The sequence below is a fragment of the Mirounga leonina genome, unplaced genomic scaffold, assembly GCF_011800145.1.
Source record: "Mirounga leonina isolate KUSES-001 unplaced genomic scaffold, KU_Mleo_1.0 Mir_154, whole genome shotgun sequence".
NCBI classification, from domain to species: Eukaryota; Metazoa; Chordata; class Mammalia; order Carnivora; family Phocidae; genus Mirounga; species Mirounga leonina.
Genome location: NW_023270389.1, coordinates 54,362,598 through 54,386,478, shown reverse-complemented (window position 1 = coordinate 54,386,478; position 23,881 = coordinate 54,362,598). Strand labels below are relative to the sequence as shown.

At 46.7% G+C, this 23,881-nt stretch overlaps 1 protein-coding gene across 1 annotated transcript; it reads right to left on the bottom strand.

Annotated features, from left to right (window-relative positions):
* Positions 1 to 4,686: 4,686 nt before the first annotated feature.
* LOC118014477 (eEF1A lysine and N-terminal methyltransferase-like) lies at positions 4,687 to 17,169 on the bottom strand. Its single transcript, XM_035010806.1, has 5 exons — positions 17,013 to 17,169; positions 14,741 to 14,908; positions 13,062 to 13,277; positions 10,144 to 10,275; positions 4,687 to 7,858 (listed from the first exon to the last, which is right to left on the bottom strand). The coding sequence occupies exons 2-4, from the start codon at positions 14,784 to 14,786 to the stop codon at positions 10,172 to 10,174; spliced, it is 366 nt and encodes a 121-aa protein (XP_034866697.1). The 5' UTR covers positions 14,787 to 14,908; positions 17,013 to 17,169; the 3' UTR covers positions 4,687 to 7,858; positions 10,144 to 10,171.
* Positions 17,170 to 23,881: the final 6,712 nt, after the last annotated feature.

The window sequence follows — 23,881 nt, the reverse complement described above, 5'->3', positions numbered from 1 at the left end:
CACCTGGGTGGCTCAGTCGTTAAGCATCTGCCTTCGGCTCAGGTCATGGTCCCAGGGTCCTGGGATCGAGCCCCATATCGGGCTCCCTGCTCGGTGGGAAGCCTGCTTCTCCCTCTCCCACTCCCCCTGCTTGTGTTCCCTCTCTCACTGTGTCTCTGTCAAATAAATAAAATCTTTAAAAACAACAAAAAAAGAAGAATCTACTTTTATATTTCTATATGTACATATTCTTTAAACCTTTATATGTATGATATATACACATTTTTTTTTAAAGATTTTATTTATTTAAGAGAGAGAATGAGAGAGAGAGAGAGCACATGAGAGGGGGGAGGGTCAGAGGGAGAAGCAGACTCCCTGCCGAGCAGGGAGCCCGATGCGGGACTCGATCCAGGGACTCCAGGATCATGACCTGAGCCGAAGGCAGTCGCTTAACCAACTGAGCCACCCAGGTGCCCGATATATACACATTTATCATTCCTCTTTTCCTTTATTACAGTTGCGAATATTTTTGTTTTTCATTTTCAGTCTTTTTTTTTTTTTTTAAAGCAAAGAAGATTCTGCATCACTGCTCACACTCATTTCAAAGCTCAGGATACAATCCATGAAAAGTTGGGTCTTAGAACCACAGTCACACTTCACTGAATTAAAGTGACATCACAAATCATAGTTCCCTGCTTTACATGCTATGGTCACAAGTATAGAGCAGTTATTTAAAAGGAATGGAATGGGGGTGCCTGGGTGGCTCAGTTGGTTAAGCGACTGCCTTCAGCTCAGGTCATGATCCCGGAGTCCTGGGATGGAGTCCCACATCGGGCTCCCGGCTCAGCGGGGAGTCTGCTTCTCCCTCTGACCCTCTCCCCTCTCATAACTGTTTCTCACTCTCTCTCTCATACAAAAACTTAAAAAAAAAAAAAGGAATGGAATGATGTCGTCAGAATACCTTCAATAGATATATTTCAAACTTTCTTCAGAGAATGAAAAGTTAAAGTGAAATAATAAATCATTCTCTAACAATGTTTTTTTAAAAGAATGTAGTCAGGTTTTCCCTAAGGACCTAGCCAGCCTTTCTGGTTTATTCTTTACATAATTATAGACTCAAGACAATACCAAAAGTACAGGAAAATTGTCACAACCATGAAGAAACATTTACAACACTCCTGTTAAGTGACAGGCATTGTGTACCAAGAACCTTTGCCAATCTGGTGAAGTTAGGGACCTCTTATTAGAATAATGTTTCTAAATGCATCAAAATAAAATATACAGAATTGCAAAGGAAGGCAATTTATCATGTTATAAAATATTTTAAAAGCAAGATTTGTGATACACTAAGATATGTGCTTTATTAATTCATTAAACAACAAAATCTAATGTCAGACCTAACATCTACCATGATTTTTAGTAAGGAGCATAAATATTTTAAGATATCTATTATTGTAATGTGATACAAAAATCTTAGTGATTCCAATTGGTAATAAAATCACAGGTACAGCTACTACTACTGACTGTTATTTTGTGGAGATGGGTCTCCACTTACTCCATTTAGAGGTGAAAGAAATGCTAAATTTGTTTGAGGTTAGTGAAAATAAAGATGTAATTTTTTTCCCATCCAAGTTCACACACCCTCTGAATTCTATCCACAGATCCTCAAGGGTCCCCAGATTTGGAACTCCTGCTTTAAGTATTCCATCGTCTTCTACAAGGCATGGATGGCCCTGAGGGTACTGGGAAGTTCTGAGCAAAGAACAAACAACTACTTCTGCACCTATTTGTCCCAGGCATGAAAGATCCTACTTGTTGGTAAGGTTGCTCTTACTAACTAGAATACAGGTGTTTTGCTTACTAATATGCACACAGCTCTGCCTTGCAAAGGGCCCTTGTACCATTCCTGAGAATCTTGGAGCTGGATTGGACTTGAAAGGTCATCTGGTACAAAAATGTCTGTCCCTAGAACTAGAGTTATTATGTGCCAGGCCCTCTGCCATATATGTTACTGCACCTGATTCTCGAAGCAACCCCATGAGGCAGATGTTATTATTCCGAGTTTATATAGACTCATCTGTTCATTCACAAAAAATATATTGGACACTTATTGTATAACTCTTACTAAATTAGGTGTGTGCCTTAAATATAAGCACAGAGTACAGCAGGAAAGAAAAGCATAAATTCTATATTGTGATAAGTACTTTGAAAAGAACAAACAAGTGGTTGAGAATGGACTCAAGGGGAACCTATTTCAAAAGACAGGGTTGTCAGTGGGGATCTCTCTGAGGAGGTAACATTTAAGCTGAAACCAGAGAAGGAACCAGTCATGCAAAAAGCAAGGGAAAGAGTGTTCCAGGCCAAAAGAACAGCAGGAACAAAGGCTGTTAGGCAGGAAAATTTAACATTTTAAAAACATATATATTGTTTTAATTTCCTATTTTAAAAAAATTTTTTAATTTTTTTTTTTTTTTAGATTTTATTTATTTATTTGACAGAGAGAGACACAGCGAGAGACGGAACACAAGCAGGGGGAGTGGGAGAGGGAGAAGCAGGCTTCCTGTGGAGCAGGGAGCCCGATGCGGGGCTCAATCCCAGGACCCTGGGACCACGACCCCAGCCGAAAGCAGACGCTTAACGACTGAGCCACCCAGGCGCCCCTAAAATTTTAAAGTATTTTTAAGTAAGCTCTGCACCCAATGTGGGGCTCAAACTCATGACCCTGAGATCAAGAGTCACATGTTCTACCGACCGAGCCAGGCAGGTGCCCTCCCTCTTAACCATTTTAAACTATATAGTTGAGTAGTGTTAGCAATATCCACATTATTGTGCAACAGATCTCTAGTATTTTTTCATGTAAAACGGAAACTATAGCCATTGAACAACTCCCCATCTTACCCTCTCCCAAAACCCGGGCAATGAAAAATTCTACTTTCTATTTCTATAAATGTGACTACTTCAGATACCCCATACGAGTGGAGCCATATGTTATTTGTCTTTTTGTGATTAGCCCAGTATCCTCAAGGATGATCCATGTTGTAGCGTATGTGACGATTTCCTTCTTTTTCAAGGCTGATTAGCATCCTACTACGTCTATGCATCCACCCACCCAGTGGATATTTGGGTTGCTCCACCTCTTAGCTACTGTGAATAGTACTGCTATGAACATGGGGGTGCAAATACCTCTTCAAGATACTGCTTTCAGTTCTTTTGGATATATACCCAGAAATGGGATATCTTGATCATAGGGTAATTCTATCAATTTTTTGAGGAACCCCCATACTGTTTTCCATAGTGGCTGCCACATTTTACGTTCCCAACAGTGCGCAAGGGTTCTGAATTATCAACATCCTCCGAAACCCTTATGAGGGACCCAGCTTCCCAAGGCCTGCTACAGGAGCGCTTGCTACACATGCACATGAAGTGCAGTTCAGAGGTGACAGGCATCTGGAAGAGGGCAAGGCTCTGTATAGGCCAGGTCATGGGAGCAGGGCCGGGGGTGGGGGGGGTGTCAAGGCATATGCCTAACCTTCAGTGGTAACCTGCTCAATGGTAATACTCCCTCCTGAATGCAGAGATCCAAATTACTCAACTGCCTCCTTATGGAAGGGCTGGGGAAACTTGCAGGGGTATCCTTCAGTATGAGAAACCCAAGACTTGATCAAGCAACAAGTCCAAATGCGGACTGATTTAAATTGGTGATAGTCCCCATTTGGACTTGTTGCTTGACTGGATCCTGGGCTTCTCCAATAATCAAGGCTACCAGGTGTCTCTAATTAGAGTATACTCTGGCCAGCGCCCGCTCCCCACCTCCCCTTGGCAAAGCAGACCAGATTCTTCCAGCCTGCCTTCAGGGGACATTCCTCATAGGGAAGGTAGAGCCCACAATTAGGTATACGCCTTGAATCCAAAGAGCCCACACCATGACCTGACCTCTCCATGCCCTTGCCCTGTTCTAGGTACTTAGCTACCCTGACCTCTGCACCTGCACAGTAGGAACTCTGTCAGCCACCTTTGGACATCTGGGGCCCTCAAGGCCTGTGGAGTAAGGGGCAATCCTCAACACCTGCATTCCTTCATATGAGGAGGAAACCTATCTCCCTCTCCCAAAATCGCTGTGAGGCAGAAGCTGAAATGAGCTACAGTCAGTCCCCATGTGGACTGGCTGTGAGATTGGGTCCCAGGTTTCTCTAAACAAAAGGTTCCTAAGCATCTCAGAGCATACAACCAGACTCCTCCACCTCTGCCTTCAGGGGAATTAAGTACGTTTGCTTAGGTTAAGGCACGGAATAGGCAGATTCCAGGGACCTGTAAGAGCCCCCTCTTGTGACCCAGCCTTGCTTGACGTTGTCCTGGTCCAGGTCCCTGGCTCCCCTGACCTATGCCACCTGTGCATGCCGTCTTCACTGTGTCAGCAGGTCTTTGTCCACTGGGGGCCCTCCAGGACTCTGGAGCTCAGACTGGATGGTGAACACCTCAGTAACTCCAAGGTGGAGGAAGCCCACAGCCCAAAAATCTTTATGAGGTGGCAGCTTTAAAGTGTTGACAGTGGGGCGCTTGGGTGGCTCAGTCGTTAAGCATCTGCCTTCGGCTCAGGTCCTGATCCCAGGGTCCTGGGATCGAGCCCCACATCAGGCTCCCTGCTCGGCGGGGAGCCTGCTTCTCCCTCTCCCACTCCCCCTTGCTTGTGTTCCCTCTCTTGCTGTGTCTCTGTCAAATAAAAAAAATTAAAAAAAATCTTTAAAAATAAAAAAAAATAAAGTGTTGACAGTAAGTCCCTATTTGGACGGGCTGCCTGGTGGGTTCCCAGGCTTTTCCAGGATTCCAGGCTCCTAAGCTGTCTCTTATTGGAGTACCCTGGCCCTCTATCCAGCCTTGATGTGGCAACACCATCAAGACTCCTCCAGCTCTGCCTTCTTGTGGAATATGGACATTTGTGTAGGTTAGGTCTTGGAATTAGGCAGATAACCTTGTATCCCCAAAAACCCGCTCCTGTGAACCAGCCTTAGGGTGGGGGAGAGCCCAGCCCCCTAAAATCACTCTGAAGCAGCCACTGGGCATGGACCTGTAGAGGCTGGCCCACAGGAACAGACTCTTGGGGGACAGGCCTATGCCTAGAAGCTAGCCCTTCCTGCACAGATGCCCATATTCCCCCTTAAGCAGAACTGGAGTATATTAGACTGCCTTGTCGGGTTGGGCTGGGCTGTTGTCTGGTGAATTCTCCAATTCTCCAATAAGAAACCCAAGGCCTGCTGAAGGGATATGTATGGCACATATGGGCACAGTGCATTTAAGGGTGCCAGGGATCTTGACCAGGGTAAGGGTCTGGAAAGTCGAGATCACAGGATCAAGCTCTTGTGGAACAAGGTATGGGCATAACTGTAAGCCCTAGCCTACACAAACACCCATAATCCTCATGAAGGCAGAGGAGGATGCTGGACTACCTTGCCAGGGTGGGCTGGACAGCTGGCTCACATATCCTCCAATAAAAGATACCTGGAAGCCCTGGATGCAAAAGCAGCCCAGAACTGGATCAAGAAGGAAGTCCAAATGGGGACTGACTGTTGCCAATTTGCAGCTGCCTCTGAGTGATTTCTAGGGGTGGGCTCCCTCCAAGCTGGAGGCATGCAGGTGGTTAGGGGAGGTCAGTTTCCCAGGTTAGCCTGGGCTACCCACAGCCTGCTACAGGGGTGTGTACTGTGTATGCACGTGCAGGGGAAGGGGGGGGGGGGTCAGGGTTGCCAGGTATCTGTACTGTAGCAAGGGTCAAGAGGCTGACACAAATGTAGACGTGTAAAGAACAAGGAATGGGCTTAATTTTAAGTCTTAGGCTATACAAATACACATACTGCCCCTGGAAACAGAGTTGCAGCATACTGCATTCCTTCTGTCATTGTGGGCTGGGTGTCTAGCAGGTGTACCTCAGTAGGAGACACCTGGGAGTCCCACTTGCTAAAGAAGCCAGAGCCTGATCAAGTAGCAAGTGCAAATGGGAACGATCAGCAATCTGTTGCCTCAGTGTGATTATTGGGGGGTGGACTCATTCCTTCCTGGAGGCTATGCAGCTGGTTGGGTCCAGTCCTAGTTCTCTGTGACTCTAGGACCCTGCTGTCCAAAGCCTGCTGAATGTGTGCATACAGCATATGCATATGCAGTGCTATTTAGGGAAGCCAGGGATCTGGAACAGGACAGGGGTCGGGAGATGTTGGAGCACAGGAGCAAACTCTTAGGGGATAGGGTTTATGCCTAATTGAAAGCCCTACAGGCCAGATAGGGAATTCCCCATGAAGGCAGCCATAAAGGTTATTCAACTGGCCTGCCATGGAGCATCCAAGCAGTCTGGCCAGGATATCCTCCAATAGGAGACACCTGGGAGCCCTGGTCACTGGAGAAAGCCAGGATCCCAGTAGGCAGCCAGTCTAAATGGGGACTGTTGTCCATTTGCAGCTGCTCCCTCAGAAGGATTTGGGGGGTTGGCTTCCTCCATGCAGGAGGCTATGTCGTGGTTGAGCTTGGCCAGAGATCCACAAGACAGTGTGGTCAGCACGTCCATGGGCCAAGCAGGTCAGGGTAGCCAGAAACCCGGAAAGGATCGAGTGCTGAAGAGGCCAGGTGACAGGAGCAGACTCCTACAGGTACAAAATGTCAGCCTAATCACAAAGGTTTATCTACACATTGTGGAATATCCCCGACGATGGCAGAGCTAGAGTCTTTTTTAACTGTCTCATGATGAAGAGGCATGAACAGGCAGAACAAGGTATCCTCCATTAAGAAATACCTGGGAGTCTTACTTCTTAGAATTCTAAGCCTGGGGTCCCTTCAAATAGCAACTCCACATGGAGCCTGATTTACACTCATTTCAGCAGCTACCTCAGGGCAATTTTCAGTGGATGGGCTCCCTCCCCTTGCGATAATGCAGATGGTTCTGGATGGGTCCTAGACCCACATACCTTAAGAGTTCCCACTGCCTAAAGGCAGCTGATGGGGTACACACTATCCATGTGTCAGAACGAAAGGTCAGGGTAGCCAGGAACCTAGAACAGGGCAAGTGTCCAGAAGACTGAGATGAAGGAACGGACTCTTGGAATTACAAGGTATCTGACTAATTCCAACCTAACCTACACAAATGTGCATACCACCACTGAAGGCAGAGCTAGAGTAACCTGGCCTGCCTTGCCAGAGCTGAATCTGATGGCTTGTTGGGGTATCCTCTAATAGGAGATACGTGAGAACGCTGACTGCTATAGAAGCCAGGGACCCTGGCAGATAGTCCACACGGGGACAGATGGCCACTCTTCTCAGCAACTGCCTCCAAGTAATTTTCAGTGGGTGGGTTCATTCCAATGCAGGTGGTTGAAGATGGGCCCTAGCTCTACAGGCCTGGAGGGCTCCAGATGCCCTAGGGCAGCAAACAGGGATGTACTTAGCATGCACAGGTTGCTTAAGTCAGGGAAGCCAGAAACGTGGGACGGAGTAAGTGTCTTGAAAGGACAGGACACAGATTGGGATAACAGGGGTACATGGGATCTGCCTATTATAGAGTTTAACTTACACAAATAGGTATTATACTCCTAAAAGTAAAGCTCGGGGAATATGGACTTCCTTGCCAAGACATGATGGCCTGGAGAACCTCCAATAACAGAAACCCAGGAGCATTGCTTGCTGGAGAATCCTGGGATACCATTAGACAGCAAGTATCAATGGGACGATTACCAGTTTAAAGCTCCATTGCTGAAATATTTTGGGTGAGAGATTGCTTCACCCTGAGGACATTCAGGTGGTTGAGATCTGGCCAAAGCTCCATAGGCCTGGAGTAGCCCTGGCAGCCCAAGGCCAGCCGTCAGGGCACAGAGAGCACAAACTCAGGATAGTAGAAGACCTAAAACAAGGCAATGTCTGGTAAGCACGGTTGGAGAAGAGAGCTATTTGGGGATAATGACATTTGCTTTATCCCAAGCCATAATTTCAAAAAATGTAAATATTCCCCTTGAAGACAAAGCAGGAAAACTCTAGACTCTATGCCAGGGCTGCATTTGGTGAGGTGGCCTGGCTATCTCCCAAAAGAATACATCAGGGAGCATTGATTACCAAAGAAGCAGGAAACCTGATCATGCAGTCAGTCCAAATGTGAACTGAATGCTTCATAATGGTTTCTGGGGTGTGAGATCCTATCACCTTGGAGTTGAGCACATGGTTCTTCACTAAGAAGCCCACAGTCCTGTAAAGTTACAGCTGCAGACAAAGTGCATACTGGGCCCTCACCTGGCACCCAGCATAGGGGAAGTGCCTGCAGAGGCCAGGTAGCTGATGCCTGCTTTCAGGTGTGTGAAAACTCTGCCTAATTCCAAGCACAAACATTCAAAAATATGAAAGATCCCAATGAAGGCAGAGCTAGAAAAATCTGGACTGCCTTGCAAGGGCAGGTATGAGTAAGTCACACAGGATAACCTCTAACAGAGACACCTGAAAGCCTGACTGGGCACCTGAGGAGCCCAGGACACAATCAAGTAGTTGGTCCAAATGGGGACTGAAAGTTCCCAGTATCAAAAGGAGCCTAAGAAATATTTTTCAGGGTATAAGCTCTTCACACCCTGAGTCCATTCAGTTGCCAGAGATCATTCAAAACTTTAGGGACCTGGGATGTTCCCTGAAAACCAAGGCTTGCTAACAGGCTACAGACTGCCCATGCATAGGAGGTGGCAGCTGAGAGGAGCAAAATGACAAGACAGGCTTGGCTCAGAAAAGGGGGCTATTTAGGGCCCTTGGCATCTGCCTCATTCTAAGCCTTACCCTACATCGATGCTCATAGTTCCCCAGAAGGCAGAGCTGGAGAAAATGGCCTACCCTGCTGGACTGGGGCTAGAGCCTGGACCCCAGGCCCCACCAAGCAGTGGTGCTACCTTCCAGTAAGACACACCCGGCACTACAGAGTGGTGGAGAAGCCAGCAACCCAGCCTGGGACTGGCTGCCTTCAGTTTCCAGCTGCTACCTCGGAAGGCCTCTTGGGGCCGGGATCCCTATGCCCACAAGGATCAGCAGGTAACTGCACAAGCAGGGGCTCCACAGGCCTGGAGGGCCTGTAGTGCACATGCACGAGCCACCCAAGTCAGGGCAGTCAGAGGCCGGGAGGAGGGCAAGTGTCTGGAGAAGCAGCCGGGGAATGGGCTGTCCCAGCTACAAGGCATATATATAAATCCCAGATGCAACCTACTCCAGTGGGCACAATCGCCCTGAAGGGAAAGCTGGAGGGCGACTGGACTGCCAGGTGGCCACCTGGGGCAGTGTTCAACAAGACACACCTGGAAGCCTCATTACTGGTAAACCTGGGGTCTCTGGCAGCCAGTCCAAAGGGGGACCAACTGCTGTCCAAAGAAAACAGCGCCCTAAAAAAAGTTTGCTGGGTGCGGTGGGCTCCTACAGGACTGGAGGCTTGGCAGGTCCTTAGGGACCAACCACAACTCCCCTGCTGGAGGGCCCCAGGTGCAGGCTACCCGGATGCATACTGCACCTGGGCCAGCTGAGGAAGTCAGGGGAGAAGGGCCCTGGATCAAGGCCAGTGTCTGGTGATGCCAGGTCACTAGTGCAGCCTCTGAGGGGCTGGGAGGCACGTCTCATGCTCATGGCAAGCACCAACCTTTCAAATACACAGATTCCTTTTGGGGGCAGAGATGGAGGAGTCTGGACTTCATCACCAGAGCGGGGACTACTTTTAAAAGCCCCAAACGGGAAACAATCCAAATACCAATGACAGAATGGAGAAATGAATGTGGTAATAGTCACATAAGGATACTACACCACACTATAAAGGAACAATGTACACACTATGGATGAAACAAAGATCATGTTAATGAAAGAAAAAAACACAAAGAATACATTTTTTAAGATTCCATTTATACAAAGAACAAAAATGGGCAAAACTAAGCTGTACTGACTGAAGTTAGGATATGGGTTATCCTTGACAGGAGGAGGAGTTATTAGAAGGAGGTAAGAGGTGGACTTTCTGGGGGGCTACAAGTGTTCTGTGTTTGATGAGAGTAAAAGGGTGTGTCCAATTCAGGGAAATTCATCGAGCTACACACTTATGACAGACCCATTTTTCATTAAAAGAAAACAATTTTTAAAGGACCCATCTCTCCTCCCTCCCCAACCTTTTGTACCTCCTACCTTCAGGAGTCAAGATGCTTTTGACCTTCTACAGGAAAGGCTGGTCCACAAAAGCTGGTGGTGGACAACCCATTCCCAGTGTTGGGTCCTTACTGTCGACATCAAACATGACGACATTGTAGTGGGGCCGTCCTGGGAAAGAGAAGCAAACAAGTCTTTGTCTAAGACCATCTACTTTTCCCTGTGACCTGTGGTGGCCGCAGGTGGCTAAGTCAGAAGGATGACATGGAGGTTGTGGTTTGTCTGTGTAAGGGCACTGACGTCACTGTCCAGGGGAGTCACTGTCCATTAGGGTTCTGCTGTGAGCACCCCACATGACAGACAGGGCTTTTTTTTTTTTTTTAAGATTTTATTTATTTATTTGACAGAGAGAGACACAGCGAGAGAGGGAACACAAGCAGGGGGAGTGGGAGAGGGAGAAGCAGGCTTTCAGCTGAGCAGTGAGCCCAATGCGGGGCTCGATCCCAGGACCCTGGGATCATGACCTGAGCCAAAGGCAGACGCTTAATGACTGAGCCACCCAGGCGCCCTGACAGACAGGGCTTTTACTTGATCTTTTCCTCCACATTTAAAAGCACCTTCCATAAGCACACACATTCATGGGATCCATGCCTGCATGATTACTACTTGGTTAAGAGTCCATCTATACCAGTAATATTCAATCCCAGCAGAACATTACGGTCACCTGGGAATATTCAAAATACTTCAATATTTCAGGGTCAAAAACCCTGGTGTGGGAAAGAACAGGTGGAAGGGGAGATAGGAAACCTCAGGTATTTTTCTTCAACTCCCAGGTAATTCGAAATACAGGCAGAATTGAGAACTATTGATTTAGGCAAAGCAGCTGCCTAAGTCTTTTGGAGCTGACCCAGCAAATGCTTGCAGGAGAAAATGTTCTCAAATTAAAGTTAGTGTATCTTTTCTAGTACTTGAAAAATAGCTGGCTCAAGAAACATTTTACTAAATGGGTGAGAAAGAACTGATGAAGGATCAGATGCACTCCTTGCTATAATGAAAATAGTTTTTACAAGGGGTAAGCTTGCAATGCTACGGACTTTCAGCAAACTCTGAGACTATGATAATGATTATTCAATAATTAATAAATACTGACACAGGACTACTGCATGCCCATTACTGTGCATGGCACAGATCTCGTTTTGGTTTCTTAGAGAGCAGAACATGCTGGCTCATCAAAGTCCAAGAATAACCACTGCCCACATTTGTAGCAGTGAGCCCTCCAATAATCTGGGAGGTGGTTGTTAGAGACGATTGCCAGGCTGTTCAAAACTGACTGATGGGCAGTAACGATGGCAACACATCACAGACTGAGTGCCTGCCATGAGCCTAGTGCAGTTTTCAATATTTCCCATGTACTAGCTGTGTTGGGCCTGGGCCCCCACACTGGCCCCAGCCTCAGAGAGGTAACCTGTGAGACTCTTGATATATACTTAAGTTCAGTTTGCAATTAAAATTCCTGCACCATCTGTCCATCCCAGCACCAAAGTACTCACTCCGGGCATCCTGTTTTGCCATACCCTAACTGGGAGATGCTCTGATCCAGTGAGAACCAGAGGATCAGTTATGGAATGGGCAGACCAGGAAGGGTGGGTGGCCCGAGCTCCCAGGTTCACTTAACTGAACCAACCTGACTGACTTCTCCCTGAGGGACTCCTGCTCTGGTATGCACCAGTCCCCAGGAGCCTACATACAAAGAGGCAAAAGAAGCACAGGAGCGGGCGCCTGGGTGGCTCAGTTGGTTAAGCGACTGCCTTCGGCTCGGGTCATGATCCCAGGGTCCTGGGATCGCGTCCCGCATCGGGCTCCCTGCTCTGCGGGGAGCCTGCTTCTCCCTCTCCCACTCCCCCTGCTTGTGTTCCCTCTCTCGCTGTGTCTCTCTCTGTCAAATAAATAAATAAAATTAAAAAAAAAAAAAAAAAGCACAGGAGCTATTGCAGAACATTAATATGCCTTTTGTCCTAAGTCCTAAGGAAATAATAGAGCAAAATGGAGCCCTAACTCCAGCAGCAGCACGGCCACCAGAATTCCCGCTGAGTAGCATCTGCTTCAGGGTTTCTCAACCTCAGCACTACTGACATTGGGGACAGATAATTCTTTGTCAGGGGTGGCTGTCCTGTGCACAGTAGGATGTTGAGCAGAATCTTTGGTCTCTACTCACTCACTGTCAGAAGCACCCTCACCCTGCGGTTATAAGGACCAAAGACGTGTGTATAGACACTGCCCGATGCCCCCAGGTGTACAGCCACTGATCTATACGAATGCTGTTTGGCTCTCTCTCTGCTTCACCCGCAGCTCAAAGACTAAAAAACAGGGCTCCTGGGTGGCTCAGTTGGTTAATCGACTGCCTTCGAGGCTCAGGTCATGATCCTGGAGTCCCGGGATCAAGTCCCACAACAGGCTCCCTGCTCAACAGGGAGCCTGCTTCTCCCTCTGACCCTCCTCCCTCTCATGCTCTCTGTCTCTCATTCTCTCTCTCGCAAATAAATAAAATCTTAAAAAAAAAAAAAGACTAAAAAAAACCTCCCAACACACACCCCAACTTTTATTCCCCTTTTCCTCACCCGGCTACAGACCTTAGGTTCCTTGGGAGGATGAGGAAGTGGCCAGGACACAGAGTCAGAAGAGAACCAGGAGAAAAGCCCACTGAGCTGTCAGCACCCCAAGGGCAGAAATGGTCGGTTTTATGTGCTGCTGTACCCCAGCCCCTAGCACAGTGCTGGGCACATGGCTGGCACTCTAGATTTACTGAGGCAATACATCAACCGATGAATGAACAAATCAACGGGGGAAAGACTGGGACAATGCTAATTGTTCAAGATGAATTCTAGAGGTCCTTGCAGGCCTGCCGACTTTGGATGACTCTTCCCTCAACACCCCTCCAAATTCTCCAACAGCAGTACCTTCTCTTCCTGCCAGGCTGGTAATATAGTCCAGTCCATCTGCAATATGGACCTTCATCCGGTCGCTCTGGGAGAAGCCAAACCACCGGCTGGCCACTTCCAACATGGAGGGGTCGATCTCCACAGCATCAATGTAGGTCTTCGGGAAATGATCGTGGACAAACAGGGAGAGGCTGCCCCCAGCCAGTCCTACCACCAACAATGCCAGTGGGGTCTCTGCAATAAAGGAATAAAGCATCATTTGACAATCTGCTCACTGAAAGCTTTATACCAGCCTTGGGGGGGGTAAAGGAGGGAGCTGGATTATTGGCTCTGCCCAGGGGATACAAGATTTAGAGGCCCAGCCTCTCTGTCTCATCCCAGAAATTTAGGGCCAGTCTGACATCTGAAAACTCAACCGTGGCCTCACAATCCTTCCTTTACTAGATCCAGAAGCTGTGTGTTATTATTACAGACCCTTAAAGATCCCAAAGCACTCAGCTGACATCATACCAAGAGTCCCCACCATAAGCATTATTAGACTTCCCCTAAGAACTGGGAGGGACAATGGCCAACATCTCGCTCATGATCACAAGGTAATGTAGATGCAATGCCCTCTGCCCAGCTTTCAACTCAAAGGCCACAGCTGCCGTCTCAGACACATCAACCAACTGAAGGCAATCCTTCCAAGTTCCAGAAATCACAGGAAAACAAAGGCCCAAATCCTAGTCCTAAGTACAGAGAAACCTCAGCAATCACAGGCAGGCAGAAGACAAGAAATAAGAAAGAATCACTGAAAGGAGACATTAAATGTAAGATTAATATCTGAGGATTAAACCTAAGAACGGAGACTCCAGAGACATACATCAACACCAAGATAGGCCAAAAGTACAGGATGTTTCAGTAAGACATCCTTGGGACTTTGGGTGAACAGTTACAAGCCTAGACAGAAAAATGAACATTTTTGCTACTGTGGTCAGATCCAAACCTGTTATTAGTAATAAGGCTATGACTGTTCTGCCTATAATATAGATTTTTTAATTAAGTAGAAATTTAAGAAAGAATTGCATCTGGTGCTCAAATAATACATTACTGAAAGCCAGAAATTCTTCTTAAGTGCACAGGAATTTCTGGAGCCATGATTTTTAAATGTTCCTTCTGGTTACACGGGTAGACACATATGCTAACACTCATCAAGGGCTCCTGGGTGGCTCAGTCGTTAAGCGTCTGCCTTCGGCTCAGGTCATGGTCCCAGGGTTCTGGGATCGAGTCCTGCGTCGGGTTCCCTGCGCGGCAGGAAGCCTGCTTCTCCCTTTCCCACTCCCCCTGCTTGTGTTCCCTCACTCACTGTGTTTCTCTGTCAAATAAATAAATATAATCTTAAAAAAAAAAACAAAACTCATCAAACTAAACAACTTAAAATCTGTATACTTTATGTATCCCACTGAATACGTTTTATACTTTAATATTTTAAATAAATGAAAAGAAAAAATTTAGACACCCACAGGCGCAGCCATTTTGAGATTACAACCTGAGCTTCAGGGAAAAGCTACTGGATTTTATTAACTTAGAAGAAGACTGGGAAGAAGAAAACCATGAATATATGTGCATTTGTTGGTCTGTAACCGCTGTGCTCAAACCACAAGACAGCCGTCATCTTACACGCCCCCTCCTGTGGCAGGCAGCGGAGTGTCCCTCACCTAGGAGCAGCTCCGGGTTTCTGAGCAGGGCAAGGCCCGCAACCATTGCTTTGTGGTGTTCACAGCACAGGTAACTCTTGTCGATGGACTGCCCTGGGGCCGTGGGGAGGTCCTCTGGAGCGTCAGCAGGCCGCTGCTTCTTCCTGTCCTTTTTCCGTTTCTTCTGGGCTAAAGAGAGAGAGAGATGATGAGGTCCTATGCTTGGCACTCCAGTCCGTGGAAAGCAAGCCATAGCAGCAGCACTGTGCCGTAGCGAGCTTGATCAGACTCAAGAACCCAACTGCTAAATATACACATATTTTGTGACTTGGTTGACATGTTGGTTCTTTGAAATCTGCCTATGGTGGCCATTTTTATGCCACAGAAATTAACAAACATATGAGGGCTTCCCCCCCCCACCCCCGAAAACACAGTTGTTAAACATTTAACACATACCACTGCAGACCAAAGACTCAGAAAAGGAAAAGTGGGGTGCCTGGTAGCTCAGTCGGTTAAGCGTCTGCCTTCAGCTCAGGTCATGATACCAGGGTCCTGGGATCAAGTTCCACATCAGACTCCCTGCTCCTTAGGAGTCTGCTTCTCCATCTACCCCTCCCCCCTGCTTGTGCGCCCGTTCTCTCTCTCTCTCACTCTTTCTCAAGTAAATAAATAAAATCTTAAAAAAAAAAAAAAAAAGGAAAGGAAAGGAAAGGAAAAGTGGCAAAAACACACCCAAAACCCTGGGAAAACTGAACTCGGGAGTCCTAGCCCCTTGACACTGAGAAATAGAAGGATACTAACAGGAAAAATTTATTCATAAATCCTTTCAGAGAAGAAGGACTTAAAGTCACTACCTCCTCCATGCCAATTACTATACTTCTAGTTATTTAACTCTTATAACAACCTTTTAATACCCATGTTAGACAGATGAAAAACTGAGGATCTGAACAGTTAATGATTAGGCCCAGAAATAGTACAAGCTACAGTCAGGATGTGAACCTGGGACTGCCTATCTCCAACGCCTATTGCCTTTTACTGTACTGTACAGACAGTAAGACACACAGCCCCGCAGGAGGAGGAAATCACAAGTGCTCACCAAAGGGGAGAAATCCTATTAAGGCCCCACTACTTTCCCTCTGATATATAGTAACCAGATATTCGTTTTCTACTCTATATTTTGATTTTTGAATTGATTACACTGAACAATGGACTGAGGCACCCAGGTGCCTTTATTTTGCTATTTTCTAAAGCCAAACTTAAAACACAAGTTGTTGGGCGCCTGGGTGGCTCAGATGGTTGGGCGTCTGCCTTCGGCTCGGGTCGTGATCCTGGAGTCCTGGGATCGAGTCCCGCATCGGGCTCCCTGATCCTTGGGAGCCTGCTTCTCCCTCTGCCTCTCTCTCTCTCTCTGTCTCTCATGAATAAGTAAATAAAATCTTTAAAACAAACAGACAAAAAAACACAAGTTGTTGCCTCCCTCTCTGTGGAGCAATCGCCCATTGAGCCTTCAAAATTTGGCCCCAATGTCACCACCTCTGGAAAAGCCTGGTGGGAAATGCATAAGCCTGGGACTGAATGGGGCTGAGTTTAAATTCCCATGTGACCACTCACTACATGTATGATTTTGGACAAGAAACTGACGCTCAGAGCCCCAGTTTCCAAATCGATACAACGAAAGAACCTTAGGGAGTTATTATGAGATTTCAACTGCTGAAGGCACACACACACACACAGCACTCAGCAGAAGTCTTGGCACTGAGAGCATCCTCCACCAACGTTACCTTCCTATCCTCTTTCTTCCCCACCTCCAGCACACTTCGTCTCCACCAAACCCCTAGCATTGAACTGAGCAGTTGTCCCTCCTGGAACGTGCCTTAGGGTTCCTGTGCTTATGAGCTGAGCACAGGGCCTGACATGCAGCGTGCCAGCAACAACCACTCCCTTAACAGAATCATCTATCAGTAAAGCCACGGGTTTTCTCTGCTCTACAGACACGGACAGTGACAGAAACGCACACCCTTGCTCGAGGAGCCGATCGCTAGGTTGGACTACGAGTCACTCTTCCCGTGAGATTACTAAGTCAAGGACTGCTGGGAGCAGGAGGTCTCTTACCTGAAAACCTTTAAAAGAACATTTTAAAATTGCCCTTGAGCCGAGTGACGCACAGAATCCGGAAAACACGGGCCCCATTTGTTACTAAAATACGGGCCTGTCGCTATCCACCAAGTGCAGGATCAAAGTGCTCGTTGCCACACGCCCGAGCACACACTCGGGGCCGCCGCGCCGCGCTCACCTTCTCTCTGGGTTTGATGTACTTGTGCAGCAGCCCGCACAGCTCCAGGTAGCTTCCATACCACTCGAAAGCTCTCCTTCCTCGCTGCTGGAAGAACTTCTCCCAGTAGTCCGCGGAGCCAAACTCCTTGCAGCTTTTGGGTAAGAGGTTCATGTTGTCACTGTCCGAGCGGCGCCTGCAAGACCCTCCTCCTCGCCCTCCGAGGTACCATCGGTTAGGCTTCCACACACGCTGGCGCCGGGCCCCTGCAGTGGAATTCTTCCCACGACCAATAACCACGCTGATTTATCCCCCGCTCAAAACCCAGAGGGATGACGCTTACACGCCAGCCCCACGCGCGGGACACTGAACCCAATAGACGCTCACCCGTCCTCCCGGCTCACAGCCCCCGCCGCACGTGCGGAAACCCCCACACTCCCTCAGAGCGGGGCTTCCGAACCCGCAATCATATCCGGGTGCCAGGCGTCGCGATTGGTCGGCCACGCAGACCCTCCCAGCGTCTCATTGGTCACCGCGTGTCGCTCCTGGCACCTCATTGGCCGAGACGCGCTCGCCACACGCAGGCGGAGTCGTCGCGGCGGCGGAGCGTTCCCCTGCGGGCGACAAAGGGGGCGGGGCCACGGGCCTGAGTCCGGGCGGAAGAGGCCCCGCTGCCTCGGCTGCAGATTGCCTCCGAGCGCCGCGCGAGGGCAGCCGTCCCCGGTCGGAGCTTTTCCTCCGCGGCGGAGGCCGCCCCAGCCTCCTGAGATCTGTGTTCGCTTTGGGTCCGAGCGGGCCTCGTGGCCGCTTCTCATCTTGAAGGGCCGAGCGCGGCCGGCGGGGCACGCGGGGAGGACGAGGCCCCGGAAAAGAAAAACCAGCAGAAGGACGTGAGGCAAGGAATGAGGAGAGCCGGTCCTTAGCAAAAGAAAGCCATCCTAGCCAGGTTACCTTCGGCATCTCCCGCCCCACCCTCCCTTAGTTTAACCACTTGACTTGGATAATTGAGGTTTATTTTGGAGAAAACTGGCACTGGGCGGTATTTTTTCTGCACCAAAATGCAGGATTCCACTATTAATGTCGTGACGTGGAAATTCACAAGAGGAATAGCAACCACGTATACAGAGGTGCCTCCTCACCTGCTTCTCCCCCCAAAGCACAACATGCAGATTTCAGACTCCTTTTGACAATCAGCCTCCTTAGGTTGTCATTCCGGTGTCATCTATCAGCAGTTGCTACTGCTTACTTGATGTGTTTAATGAGCAAACTGTACTTTCCGATGCCCGTCTTATGCTAATACCCTAAGGAAGTTCCTGTGACCGGCACACGTGCCAAATACGAGCATCGCTGGGCTTTTCACAACACTATAAATTGCGGAGGGAATGTACAGACCGAGCAGGGCACATGCGCGTGGAATGGGCATCTATAGTCTGGGCTATTGTAGACCTCACGAGCAGAGGTAGCCAAAAGGACTGGTAATCGTTGAAGTGGACTTAAACTTTGGTTTAAGAGAGTAGTTCTCAAATTTTGGCATGCATCAGAATCACTTGGAAGACTTACGAAAACAGATGGCTGAGCCCCACTTCCAGAGTTTCTCATTGATCAGGACTATCCTGAGGTCTAAGGATTTGCATTTCCGGCAAGAGTGATGCCAATGATTGGTCCAGGACCACACTTAGAAAACTACTGTTTCAAAATAGAAAAGTCACAACGAATTTAGTTCCCACTCCACAACTTTGACAGGTTACTCTAAAAGCCCTCTACAAGCGACATCAAAGAAAATCTATCCTCATGTACCACCTGTTGAGTTCATATTGTTTCCTTTCAACAAAGGAACTGGAAGGAGCCTCTGAGGTGGCTTCAGCTACTACATCATGTGGAGTTCCTAATGAGTGAGATATGGGTCCTTTCAGAAAACGCTGATTGAGAGCTGAGGACACTGCTTTTGCCTGAAGTGCTTCACAGTACCAAAAGTAAAACCATTTAAACAACAAACAAAAACACACAGCCTCTGCCCTCTCTGCTGAGGATTTGTTAAATTCACCAAACATTTAAATTGCCTAGGATGAACCAATCTTTGTGGTAAAACTAAGGATACCGTGGTAAGCAAGGCAGTCACCTGGTAGACACACATCAAACAATTACAAAAATAATCTGTATGAGGGTTGTGGTGAATGCTGTGAAGGAGAAGGAGAAGGTTCTATAACAGCAGATACCTTCCAGACCTCTCCTGCTCTGGAGGTGACCAGAGAAGGCTTTCCTGGGAAGGGACAAAAAGTTTCTATAATCGGTCAGTTTTGGTAAACACTGCACATCTGAACTTGTTCTAGTAGTATCAGCATGACGTAGGTAAGAACCAAGTATTTCACCCTCTGAAGATCTCTTCAGAACCTTTGGCTCCTGCTTTTCCCTCTGTCTCTATTGTCCTTTCTCTTAATGAATTGATATTGGACAGATAGTAAGAAGTGATTTCTGTCATTGCCCAGGCACCAGCCCCTTATTTAACGCCTTTATTTTTTGCACTGTGTTTCAGACTAAGAGGATAAGTAATTTATCTATTGTCGCCTGTGTCTGCTCCCTTCTTACAGCCTAAGGAAGCAGTAACAACCACAGAACACTAAGCTAAAAGTTGCTACAGGTTTCCTAAAATGTATGAACCACTCTTGCAGAAATAATTTACATATAGTATTAGACTCTGTCTTTTAAAATACTTACATTTGAAACGTAGTGCTTTTGACTATAAAATATAATTAAGCAGTATCATTAGTATAGTTAGTTTAAGCTAATTAGGTATGAAAATGGTTTGTGTTTTAGGGGCGCCTGGATGGCTCAGTCGTTAAGCGTCTACCTTTGGCTCGGGTCATGATCCCAGGGTCCTGGGATCGAGCCCCACACTGGGCTCCTTGCTCAATGGGAAACCTGCTTTTCCCTCTTCCACTCTCCCTGCTTGTGTTCTCTCTCTCTCACTGTCTCTCTCTCTCTTCTCTCTGTCAAACATACATAAAATCTTAAAAAAAGAAAAATGGTTTCTGTTTTATTAGGATCTCCAGAGTGGGGACCAGTGTGCTTTATAATGCAAAGTGAGTGTAGATATGGCCATTCAGTGTCATGGGTTTTTTTCCCTAAAAATATAAATCCAGACCTCTAAATATATAATTTGCAACTACCAGTCTTACTTAATTTAAACATAAGGTTTTAGGAACAACATTCAATTGATTTTGCTAAAATAATTGCAAAATGAGGCATAATAAAAGCATTTCTTGAGTATGGGGGACAGAGAATAGGATAGAGCTTGTGACAGAATAACATTTCCCCATAGATGTGTATGTCCTAATTCCCAGAATTTGTGAATAAATTAGGCTCCATGGAAAGGGGAATTAAGTTGACTAAGCATCTGACATTAAACCGGGAGTCTAATCTAGATTATCCAGGCAGGCCCAATGTAATCACAAGAATCCTTAAAAGTCCTTAAAAGTGGAAGAGGGAGGCAGAAGAGGGAGAAGCAGAGAGGTAGCATGAGAAGGATCGGTGCAGCGTCGCTGGCTTTGAAGATGGAGGAGGGGGCTGGGAGCCAAGGAAAGGGCCTGCCGGCCTATGAAAGCTGAAAAAGCCAAGGAAAAGTATTGTCCCTTAGAGCCTCCAGAAGGAACTCAGCCCAGTACACACCTTGATTTTAGTCCAGTAGGACCCCATCAGGCTTCTGACCTCCAGACCTGGAAGACAATAAATTTGTATTAAGTTATTAAGGTTCTGGTAACTTGCTACAGTAGCAGGAAATACTACAGAGCATAGTCAGGAGAGGGTATGTGTGGTCGGGCAGAAGGTTACGCTGGGAAGAATGCAGCAGAAGATAAAACTGGGAACTGAGGTGAACGGCACTTCAGTTTTGAGAAGTCTTCCATTCTGAGCATTTAGATTAAAGCTGTCAGGCCTTAAGAAGCCAAGGGACAACTAGGGTCATGACAGAAAGAACTGATAGGAGAGAAGTTTTCAGGAAGAACAGAAGCATCTGATGTCTGATCCTGTCTAGGGAATAAAAGACCCAAGGACTCAAAATGGCATCCACATTGGCCTCTGGATGACTGGGGAAATTGCCTATACAAAGGAACAGGGAAGGAGAAAGGAGGTCATTTGTAGAACTGTTGCTTGAGAGGAATTTAGAGGCCACAGCTGGCTACAAGCCAGTCTCCCCGCCCTGCAGGCCTGTCCCAGGGCTCATACCCTTCCAAGTGGACTTAGTGGTCCAGACCATGAAAATACTTCATGCGTGGGGTGTAAAGCTGTTTAAAGGGAATCTCTCCTTGGTGTCCAGGGAGTGGCTCATCCAGTGCTGGAAGTAATTTCAGACTGGAAGTCTTTGCAAATGACTTTGTTTTCCACATTTGAGAAGTTAAGAATTGAATGTCTCCTGTGTCTTAGAAGAATGGAAGGCAGGCATGACATTCTAGGATAATGTACCATTTTATTAGCTGGCATCAGCACTTTCTTAAAGGTATTGTTGACCTGAGAAGTAATGCTCAAGCTGACATTGGATTCCTAAGATCGGGATAATCATAACAGTATTTTTTAGTTTGCCTAGCACTTGTACTTTGCCATGAATTTCCTTGCACATTACCGTGAATTTGCAGGATGGGCACACATGGACACACACACATCATTGAGGCAAAACTCTAATTGATTAAAAATAAATTTAAGGGCACCTGGGTGGCTCAGTCAGTTAGGCGGCTGCCTTCGGCTCAGGTCATGATCCCAGGGTCCTGGGATTGAGTCCCACATTGGGCTCCCTGCTCGGTGGGGTGTCTGCTTCTCCCTCCCCCTCTGCCTCCTGCTCCCCCTGCTTGTGCGCTCTCTCTCTCTCTGTCAAATAAATAAAGTCTTAAAAAATAAATAAATAAATTTTTAAAAGTTACATATGATGGAGTGAATTTAGCCAGCCTGCCTCTGGGTATTATATTTGATTCTCAGGATTCTCTTTGTTCAATAGTTTCTTCTGTCCGTGTGGACATCTGTGGGTGCACTGGTTTCCTGATAATGGGTGGACTGCATATCGACTTTTATGGGAGAAAGCAAAGGGCATAGCAGAGCAGGCAGGTTGTTTGCCTTTGGGGCCAGTGGGCAATAACATTTTGAAAACTAGAAAAGGCAAGGGAATGGTGCCAAGGGTGATGGCCTGTGCCTGGTTCGTCAGACCCCTACTGAGGAGGCTCCCAAGGCCTCTTTTTGCTTCTCGTCTTTGTGTTTTGCAGCCAGGATATTGGGAAAGATTCCAGGAGTACACCATCACAATTTTTCTCCATAATTCTATTCTAAACTTCAGTTCCTTTGCAGGAAAAGAAAAAACAAACCTTGGAAAACCAAGCTGTTTTTTTCTAAACTCTAGCACTCAGCACATCTACCATGAGCATCTCATGTATCCCATTTTTATTGAATATTCTCTGTCCTCTGCCCATAACAAAATATTTTTCTACCACCAAAGAGAAGGACTTTAAAATAGCACTTAATGAATAAAAATCCCTAAGTGCTCCACCCAAGATAGATTTGTTTTTTAACTTTCAGGTCGAGATCCTTGAAAGAAACCCGGAGCCCAAAATTCCCGGTAGTCCAACAAAGGAGTCGTAAAACTGAAACACTTCTCTTGCCCTGAGAGTGCAAGAAAGGTCTTCTCCTAAGAAGAATCTCAAATTCTGGGGCCAGAACTCTTCAGGGCCCTGAATCCATCTTGTCTTTCAACAGTAGATCTTTATGCTAATTGTTCTGACACAGAGAAGGAATGAGTTTTCCCCAGGATGTGGCAATTGCATCCAAACCACAGCTCTAATGTTTGAAGACTCAACAGAGAAATGGCCTCAGGAAACGTGGCCTGGGTATTTCTGGAGCTAGATGGCAGGAAGGGGCACCTAAATGGCTAAATGTAAACCCCTTTCATTATGCCAAACTATACAGGACAGAAGTAAGAACATGGGATTTGGAATCAAAGATCTAACTTTTTCAGTGTGAATTTGGTCAGACTTAAGTGCCTTCATAATGTCAAAATATATCTTTTTTCAACTGTGGATCAAAGAAGCAGGGGTTAGTGGTATTGGGCAACCAACAGCTACTTATTGGACTTATGCAAATACATGCATTGTTATGAAAAATAAGGATACTTAGTAAGAGTTTCAGAATTCTGGAGGGATCAGGCTGGGAGAAAAAGATAAATGTTTCAAACTTTGTTGTAAAGAAACCCTTTAACCAAACTGATGTCCGTTATAGATATAGCTTCATGGAGAAGAGAATAGGGGTCCTCTCAGTCTGGAGAAGAAATAGGGGTCCTCTCAGTCTGGAGAAGAAAACATTAAAGCGATTATATTTCCATTAGTGTTTTAGAAATTTTGAATTATGTGTTCATAACTAAATTCAGTGTTATGATCTTAAACTTATAATATCTGTGTTCTAGCATATTTATCTAAGTCTTTCTCTTGAGTCACTTTGAAGATGAAGCACTTAAAACAGTAACTACCTGTAAAAGACTTAAAATAGCAGTGGTTAGAGATCTCATGAGAATTCATTATGATGTAATTGACAAAGAAATTTGATTATTTCTGTGACACATAACATTCTAAGAAAATAACGAAAATTGTGACTTGTAACATTATACCAGGACATACCGGAATGTTAGGAATTTTACATAAATTTCTCAAACACTTATAATATATACTTAACAGAAATACATCATTAGGTGGGGCGCCTGGGTGGCTCAGTTGGTTAATCATCTGCCTTCAGCTCAGGTCATGATCTCAGGGTCCTGGAATCCAGCCCGACATCTGGCTCCCTGCCCAGGGGGAAGACTGCTTCTCCCTCTCCATTGCCCTGTCTTCCCCTGCTTGTGTACTCACTCTCTCTCTGAAATA

Coding starts and splice junctions, on each gene's coding strand:
- LOC118014477 (XM_035010806.1), bottom strand. CDS start 14,786: ATGGTTGCGGGCCTTGCCCTGCTCAGAAACCCGGAGCTGCTCCTAG. Junction 13,278..14,740: donor AAACCCGGAGCTGCTCCTAG/GTGAGGGACACT, acceptor CCTTTATTGCAG/AGACCCCACTGGCATTGTTG. Junction 10,276..13,061: donor CAGCCTGGCAGGAAGAGAAG/GTACTGCTGTTG, acceptor TCTCTTTCCCAG/GACGGCCCCACTACAATGTC.